The 9,095-nt window shown below is 39.5% G+C and overlaps 1 protein-coding gene across 1 annotated transcript; it reads left to right on the top strand.

Moving 5' to 3' along the window:
- Positions 1–7,316: 7,316 nt before the first annotated feature.
- Positions 7,317–8,279, top strand: LOC106965701 (taste receptor type 2 member 8-like). Its single transcript, XM_015061784.2, is given in 1 exon segment — positions 7,317–8,279. A coding segment is annotated over 1 exon segment (930 nt). The 3' UTR covers positions 8,247–8,279.
- Positions 8,280–9,095: the final 816 nt, after the last annotated feature.

The raw sequence follows: 9,095 nt of genomic DNA, 5'->3' as shown, positions 1-9,095 counted from the left end.
AAATATGAAATACTTAAAGACAAACATAATAAAAAGTGTTAAAAATATGTACACTGAAAATTACAATGCATTCAAGTAAGTTAAAAGCTATATATTATTTATCATTGGAAAACACAGTATTTAAAAAAATTTTTTTTTTTACATTTTATTTATTTTTGATAGAGACAGACAGAGCACAAATGGGGGAGGGGCAAAGAGAGACAGAGACACAGAATCCGAAGCAGGCTCCAGGCTCCGAGCTGTCAGCACAGAGCCTGACACGGGACTTGAACTCACAAACCATGAGATCATGACCTGAGCCGAAGTCGGATGCTTAACTGAGCCACCAGGTGCCCCCACAGTATTTTTTTAGATGTCATTTTTGCTTAAATTGATTCAGTGCAATCCCAATAAAATTCCAGCAGACTTTTCTTGTAGAAATTAACATGCTAGTTCTAAAAAATATATGGGAATGCAAAGAAACAGAATAACAATCACAAACAAACAAACAAAAGAAAAGGTAAAACAAATCTGGAAGACTTACTCTACCTGATGTCAAGATTTACAAATCTACACAGATTGAGACAATGTGGTATTGGTGTAAAAATACACAAACAGAATAGAACAGAATAGATAACGAAGGAAGAGACTTACATGTATTAACAATTCATTTTCAACAAATGTAAAAAGACAATTCAGTGAAGAAAGATTTTCTTTTCAACTAACGTATAAGAACAATTAAATATCCATATGCAAAAGATAAAAAAACAAACAACTACACCTTGCAACACGTACAAAAGTGTACTCTAACTGGATTATAGAACCTGGATTATAGAAACCCTGTTTCGGGCTCTGTGCTGACAGTGCAGAGCCTGCTTGGGATTCCCTCTCTCCTTCTTTCTCTGCCCCTCCCCTGTTCACACACTCTCTCAAAATAAATAAACTTAAAAAAATTAAAAATTAAAAAATAAATGACTGGATTATATAAAACCTAAAATTGTAAAACTTCTAGAAAATATAAAAGAAAATCTTTATGACCTTGGATCAAGCAACCATTTTCTAGATAAATCAAATAAGTGATAATTGAACTTATTTTTAGAAGACATTGTTAAGGACATCAAAGAGATACTTGTACCCCTTTGTTTATTGCAGCATTATTCACAATAGCTAAGATATGGAAACCTAAGTGTTTACCAACGGATGAATGGATAAAGACATGGTATATACAAACGATGGGCTATTATTTAGCTATGAAAAAGGCTGTCTTGTCATTTGCAACTGCATGGATGGACCTTGGGGGCATTATGCTAAGTGAAATAAGCCAGAAAGCAAAGGACAAATACTGCATGAACTTCGAGCTGTAAGATTAATAAATTCTGGGGATCTAACGTAAAACATGGTGACTATAGTTGATAACACTGTATTGTATCATTGAAATGTGCTGAGCGAGTGGAACTTAAGTATTTTCATGGAAAAGCCTCAAAAAATAGAAGTATGTGAGACGATGGATATGTTAATTAATTAGATGGGAGAAATTCTCTCACAATATATATGTATATAAAATCACCATGATGTACAACTGAAATATCTTACAATATTATTTGTCAATTATACTTGAATTGACAAATAAAGTTGAAATTTAAAAATTAGAAAAATAGGGGCACCTGGATGGTTCAGCTGGTTGATCATCCAACTCCTGATCTTGACCAAGCTCATAATCTCAAGGTTCATGGGTTCAAGCCCTGCTTCAGGCTCTGTGCTGGCAGAGCAGAGCCTGCTTGGGATTCCCTGTCTCCTTCTTTCTCTGCCCCTCCCCTGTTCACACACTCTTTCACAATAAATAAACTTAAAAAAAAAATTAAAAATTAAAAAATAAATGACATTGTTAAGAGAATAAAGAGGCAAGCCAAAAATAGGAATCTATATTCACAATTCACTGTTACCTAAAATATGTAAAGAATTTTTAAAAAACATTTTTTGTGTGTTTATTTATTTTGACAGAGTGTGCTCATGCTAGAGAAAGCAGGGGAGGGGGAAGGGCAGAGATAGAGAAAGAGAATGTCAAGCAGGCCCTATGCTAACATTGAGGAGTCCAACTCAGGGCTTGAACTCACTAACTGCGAGATCATGACCTGAGCCGAGATCAAGAGTTGGAGGCTTGGGGCACCTGGGTGGCTCAGTCGGTTTAGCGTCCGACTCTTGATTTCGGCTCAGGTCGTGATCTCATGGTTCTTGGGATTGAGCTCTGAGTTGGGCTCTGCGCTGACAGTGCAGAACCTGCTTGGGATTTTCTCTCAAAACAAATAAATAAATAAAACTTAACAACAACAAAAAAAGAGTTGGAGGCTTAACTGACTGAGCCACCCAGGCATGTCTATAAAGAATTCTTAAAACTCTCTAATAAGAAGGGCACCTGGGTGGCTCAGTCGGTTAAGTCTCCAACTCTTGATTTGTAATCAGTTCATGATCTCATGATTTGATTCCCAGATGACCATTAAGATCGTCTCTATTAGAGGAATGTATTAGGAAAACAAAACAAAGAAATGAACATGTCTGAGAACAATAAGGCACAACGAATAAAGACGCTTGTTTATTTTCAGCTAGCCTGTCCCTACGTCACTATTGAGCACTGGATGTGTAGGGTGGAGAGTGGATAAGAACAGGTTATCTGTCATTTTACTTTATAAATCTCTGTATCAAAAGGTGCCAAGTCCAGACCAGAGATGTTAGAATTTGAGCTGTAGGTATTTGAGCTTTGGTCTTTGGGTTATCTTTCTTGGGGAGAGGAGTTAAATGTGTTCTACACCAATGAGGAGGGAGTGAGATTGTATTTTATGACTACAAGTGTGAACCGTGGAAGAGACATTGAACATCTCTGAGCTATCTCAGATTTCCCAAGCCCTTGCAATTAGTATGGGGTTTGTGATTTGTTCAGGCCAATGGGCTTGAAGCAAACTTATGTGTCACTTTGGGACTGATTTAACAGTTTGAGCATGAACTTCCTTGTCCCTCTCTTTCCCGGGAAAGTAATTTGAAGGCCAAATGTTGGGTGTTACATTCCAGTAGCCTGCATTTCTGGGAGATTACATGGAGGAGAACTTCCCCTACTCCACCCTGCAATTTTAAACTAAATTGGTTATGGAATGTGAACCCAGAAATGAAACTTGTACGAAACTGACATTTTGGATGTTACAGCATAGCCTATCCTATCATGCTTCATATGAGCAGTAAAAAGCTCCTTCATAATAGAGTCAGCAAAAGTGAAATTAATATGGTTTTTGATATTTTTATTTATAACCCAGAAATAAAGAATTTTTATTTATAGATCAGAATTAAACATAACTAAGCAAATAGGATCACTCCAATGTAGAAGAAAGTTATGAAAAATATACACAGATATTATGCTCATGGTTTATAAGGAAAACATCTTATATATCTTTTTTCTTTTTTTTAATGTTTATTTATTTTTGAGAGAGAGAGAGAGAGAGAGAGGGAGAGAAAGAATCTGAAGCAGTCTCTGCACTCAGCACAGAGTCCAACGCTGGGTTCAATCTCATGAGCTGTGAGATCATGACTGCAGCAGAAATCAGGAGTTGGACACTCAACCGACTGAGCCCCACCAGGTACCCCTATATCCTTTTTTAAAATCTTTTATGTAGTTTTGAGAGAGAGAGAGACAGAGTGTGAGCAGGGGAGGAGCAAAGAGAGACACACACACAAAATCTGAAGCAGGCTGCAGGCTCTGAGCTGCTAGCACAGAGCCTGACATGGGGCTCGAACCCAAAAACCATGAGATCATGACCTGAGCCTAAGTTGGACACGCGTAACCAACTGAGCCACCCAGGCGCTCCTGTATCTTTTTTTCTTAAACAGTTTCGTTGAAATATAATTCACATGCCATACAACTCACTCATTTAAGTGTACATTTGAAAGGTTTTAGTAGTCTCACAGATACGTGCAACCCTCACCAGTCAATTTTAGAACATTTTTATCACCTCACAGAGACCTGTACCCTTTAGCTCCCTAAACATCTCCCTGTCTTCTCATCATTCCACACCCACCCCACCCCAGCTCTAAGCAACCGCTAATCTATTCCCTGTAACTATAGATTTTCCTATTTTAAACTTAGTTCATGTGGTCTGTCATGACTGGTTTCTTCCACTTAGCATAATGCTCTCAAGGTTCATCATGTATCAGTACTCTGCCCCTTTGTATGGCAGAACAATATTCCATTATATGGATAGAGCACATCTGGTTTATGCATTCGTCCCCTGATGAACATTTTGAGTTGTTTCCATCATTTGGCTACTACAAATAATGCTGCTATAAAAATTCATAACACAAGGGCGCCTGGGTGGCTCAGTCGGTTCAGCATCTGACTCTCGATTTCGGCTCAGGTCATGATCTCACAGTTCGTGGGTTCGAGCCCGCATCAAGCTCGGTGTTGACAGGACAGAGACTGTTTGGGATTCTCGTTGTGCCTCTCTGCCTGACCCTCCCCTGCTCATGCTTTGTCTTTCTCTGTCAAAAATAAATAGACATGAAAAAAAAATTTTTTTAATTCATACACAAGTGTTTGTGTGAACATGTGTTTTATTTCTCTTGGGTTTATACCTAGGTATGGAATTCCTGGGTCATGGTAACTCTGTGTTTAATCTCTTGAGGAACAGCTAGACTGTGTTCCAAAGCAGCAGGACTATTTTATACTCGCAATATATGAGGTTCTCATCTCTCCACATTCTGGCCAACACTCGCTATTACTTGACTTTTGAATTCTGGTCATTATGGTTTGAATTTGTATTTCCCTGATGACAAGTAACGTATAGTATTTACTCATGTGCTATTGATCATTTGTATGTCTTCCTTGTAGAAATGTCTGTTCAAATCCTTTGCCTATCTTTTAAGCATTGTAATTTTGTCTAACAAAAGTTATGTTATTTGTGTTGGGGGAAAGAGACAGATGGGCAGCTGGAAAATAAAAGACTTTTTCTATCTATATGCTAAGTCATTTTGTTCTGGATACATATTGCCCTTTAAAATATCCAAAATTCTTGGGGCACCTGCGTGGCTCAGTCGGTTAAGCATCCGGCTCCAGCTCAGGTCATGATCCCGTGGTTCGTGGGTTCAAACCCTGCACCGGGCTCTGTGCTGACAGCTCGGAGCCTGGAGCCTGCTTCGGATTCTGGGTCTCCCTCTCTCTCTGCCCCTCTCCCACTCACACTCTGTCTCTCTCTCCCAAAATAAATAAACCTGAAAAAAATAAAATAAAATATAAATAAATAAATAATAAAATATCCAAAATTTAGTGGTACAAAACAACAACTATCTTATTATGCTCCCAGATGCTGTGAGTCAGGAATTTAGACAGGACACAGCAGGACAGCCTATCTCTGCTCCAAAATGTCTGGGGCTTCAACCTCAGAAGACTCCAGCAGCTGAATGTGGCTCAAATGGAAGAGGCTGGAATCGCCAAGCAGATTCTTCACTCACAGATCTGTCACTGCAGTGGGGTGATTAAAAATCCGGGCTCAGTTTGAGTGTTTAACCAGATTACCTACATGTATCCTGTTCATGTGGGTTGGGTTTCCTCCCCGCAGACTCGTCTCAGATTTGTCAAACTTCTGACAGACCCCTCAGGACTCTCAGAGAAAATGTTCTAGTGATTAAAGCGAAAACTGCATGGCTTTTTTTTTAGGACAGCCTGAGAGCTCCTATAATGTCATTTCCACTATAATACATTGGGTGAGGCAGTCACAAGCCCACTCCCCTTCAAGGAGAGGGATGGCAGACCCCAGATCTCAGTCAAAGGAGAGAGTTAAAGCACTTGCAGCCACGTTTCACAGCTGCCCTAGACTCCAAGAAATCATGGTGTAACTTCGGACAGCACATTTTCTGTATTTATGTAAACTTTGAGTAATTTATACATAATATGTATTGGTGAGGTGAGTAGGTGAAGGTAAACTTTGTAAATTAAGATACTTGCTGCCTGTGGTGGTTAGGAAAATGTGCCTCTAAAAAATCTGACTCAGGGGAACCTAACCGGCTACGTAAGGGCAAATACAAATGAAAACAAGTGGCTTAATTCTCCCTATTAGAAATAAGCACCCCTATCTCCCAGTTTCAATGAGAGGACCAGAGCCCGACTTCAGCTAGTGCCCGACTCCACGTTGCAAAACTGCCTCCTGTCATAAATATATGAATTTATTTTTCCTTTGTATAAAGCCAATTAACTAACACAGATGGTCAACCCAATACCAGGTAAATTTAGGACAAACCACCTGTATTAAATAGTGCTGCCCAGGTTTCCTACTGCTGGACTAGTTATTGTTTACCTTGAGAACATGTATGTAACGGATTGTATCTGTTTGCACTATATAAAAGGGTGAGATTTCTTTCTGTTTTTGTAAATTTCCTGTGCGATGATGCATCAGATTCTGGTTTAATGCTTTGTCCGATAATGAAACTCTTTTCTTTCTCTACTTCCTTGGCAGAGAGGTTTTCTGCGTTAGCAGGAGATTTTGCTTTTAATTTTATTTCCCCAACAGCTGGCAGGCTCGTGTCCCTGTGCTCTGCAACCCATCACCCCAACCCCTTCTATGAGCGGCTCACCACCCACAATTGATCTGGGCAGAGATTCGATGGCAGGACCACTCCTGGGAGACTCAGGCCACCTCTGATGGGCGCCATGGACTTGCAAATTCCCACCGATTTTCTTGAACCTCTCTTAGGATAGCTCCGCTACCCAAGGTCTACCTCCTTTCCTTCTTCTCCTTCCACAGAATTCAGACTTGCGTGTAGTAGAACAACTCCCCCAACCTTCTCCTGCTCACTCCTTCGTTTCCCACTGGGGCATTTCCCCTGGTAATTTGCTTGCCTCTCAGAGCACCCAGACCGAGTCACCATATTTTTTAGATTGGGTTTTCAGGTTTCTCGCTCATACCTGAGGTGAGTGAATCAAAAACGTCGGAATCTTAAAAGAAAAAAAGATGTTGTAAAAAATATGTAAAAATCAAGCTCTGGTTTGTGTTTTAACAAACCAGGATTCAAATCTTAATGAATAGCTTTGCATACAAATTACAAGCAGTATGACAACAGCAGGTAATATGCTATTTGCCTTGAAAAATCACTAGCTCGGATCTTGAGAGGAATAAAGGTAGTTTTCCAAAAGATGACTAAGACGTCGGGAGCATCCTGGAGGCAATCTTCTCTTTGCCAGTGGATATCAAAGTACAGGAAAAAGAAACTTATTGAACATTAAAGCTTTGGATCCATAAATCCGTAACACTTAATTCACAAATCAGAGGAGTATTGAAGAGAGAGCTTGACTATCAGCGGGCATGGCAAGCATATTGAAGAACGTATTTATGATACTGTTTGCTGGAGAATTCATAATGGGGATTTTGGGAAATGGATTCATTATATTGGTTAACTGTATTGACTGGATCAGGAACTGAAAATTCTTCGTAATTGACTTTATTATTACCTGCCTAGCTATTTCCAGAATAGTTCTGTTGTGCATAATAATTTTAGGCATAGGTTTAGATGTACCTTGTGAAGAAATATGGAACAAGAATAATCAACTAATAAGGTTTGAAATCCTCTGGACAGGATCCAATTATTTCTGCACAACCTGTACCACCTGCCTCAGTGTCTTCTATTTCTTCAAGATAGCCAACTTTTCCAACCCTATTTTCCTCTGGATAAAATGGAGAATTCACAAAGTGCTTCTCATGATTGTACTGGCCGCAGTCTTCTCTTTCTGCTTGTCTCTTCCCTTTAAGGATACAGTGTTTATGAGTCTGATCAAAAACAAGGTAAACGCGGAAAGAAATTGGACAGTGAGTTTCACAATGAGAACATATGAGTTATTTTTGTCTCATATGCTCCTGAACATAATGTTCATCATCCCCTTTGCAGTGTTTCTGGCTTCCTTTGTCCTTTTGATCCGTTCCTTATGGAGCCCCACCAGGCAGATGAAGGGCAGAGGTGGGGATCCTATCACAAAAGTTCATGTGAGAGCCATGAAGTCTATGATTTCATTCCTACTCTTCTTCTTTATGTACTATTTGAGCACTATTATGATGAATTTGGCCTATGTCATCCTAGATAGTTTGGTGGCAAAGATTTTTGCTAATACACTAGTATTTTTATATCCATCTGGCCATACATTTCTTCTGATTTTATGGACCAGCAAATTGAAACAGGCTTCTCTCTGTGTCCTGAAGAAGCTGAAGTGCCTGCATCTAAGGAAACCCACACACCCATAAAACATGCCTGAAATGACTGCAATTTTGTCAAGAGTGAAGATAATGAATAGAACTCCATGTGTGTTTCTTTCCTTCCTCTCCACTTCCTTTATTCTGTTTTGCGACAAGGTCATTGAATCTTACTGAAAACATCTGCCTCGAATAGGTTAAAAGAAAAAGATTTTGCTGTGTTTCCATCAGAATAGTGATGATGTAATTAATTGTAAAATTAGAATATATCACCAAGGCAATGGGAATTTGATGAGAGACGAGAAAAGACTCGGGAAGACAGAAATTTACTTGTGGCTAGATTACAACTGTACAAAATTAAGTGTAGCAAGTCTCAGAGACAGAAAACCCCCAGAATTCATGAAATGAATATTTGGACATTCTAAAACCTTATTACCTGTGGCTGATGGCTAACCATGACTTAAAGTGGTTTTGGGAAAGGATGAACATAGAATGAAGTGGCATGACGAATTTTTGGTGATGCATCCACAGCATGTGCCTAGAAGTCCTGTTGGAGAGCCCATGAGAACCCTACTATTTCTTAAACATATGCCAAAGTTGGGGGCGCCTGAGTGTCTCAGTCGTTAAGCATCTGACTTCAGCTCAGGTCATGATCTCATGGTCCATGGGTTTAAGTCCCACGTCAGGCTCTGTGCTGACAGCTCGGACCCCGAGCCTGCTTCAGATTCCATGTCTCCCTCACTCTCTCCCCCGCTCCTGCTCCTGCTCTATCTCTCTCTGTCTCTCAAAAGTAAATAAAACGTTAAAAATTTGTAAAAATATATGGCAAGGGTGGTTTCAAATAAATAAATGAATAAGAAGGAAAAACACAAGGCTTAGAAAATACAAGGTGTGTTCACT

This window comes from Acinonyx jubatus, chromosome B4 (assembly GCF_027475565.1).
Source record: "Acinonyx jubatus isolate Ajub_Pintada_27869175 chromosome B4, VMU_Ajub_asm_v1.0, whole genome shotgun sequence".
NCBI lineage: Eukaryota > Metazoa > Chordata > Mammalia > Carnivora > Felidae > Acinonyx > Acinonyx jubatus.
The sequence above is the reverse complement of the archived record's forward strand: the minus strand, read 5'-3'. Positions and strand labels throughout refer to the sequence as shown.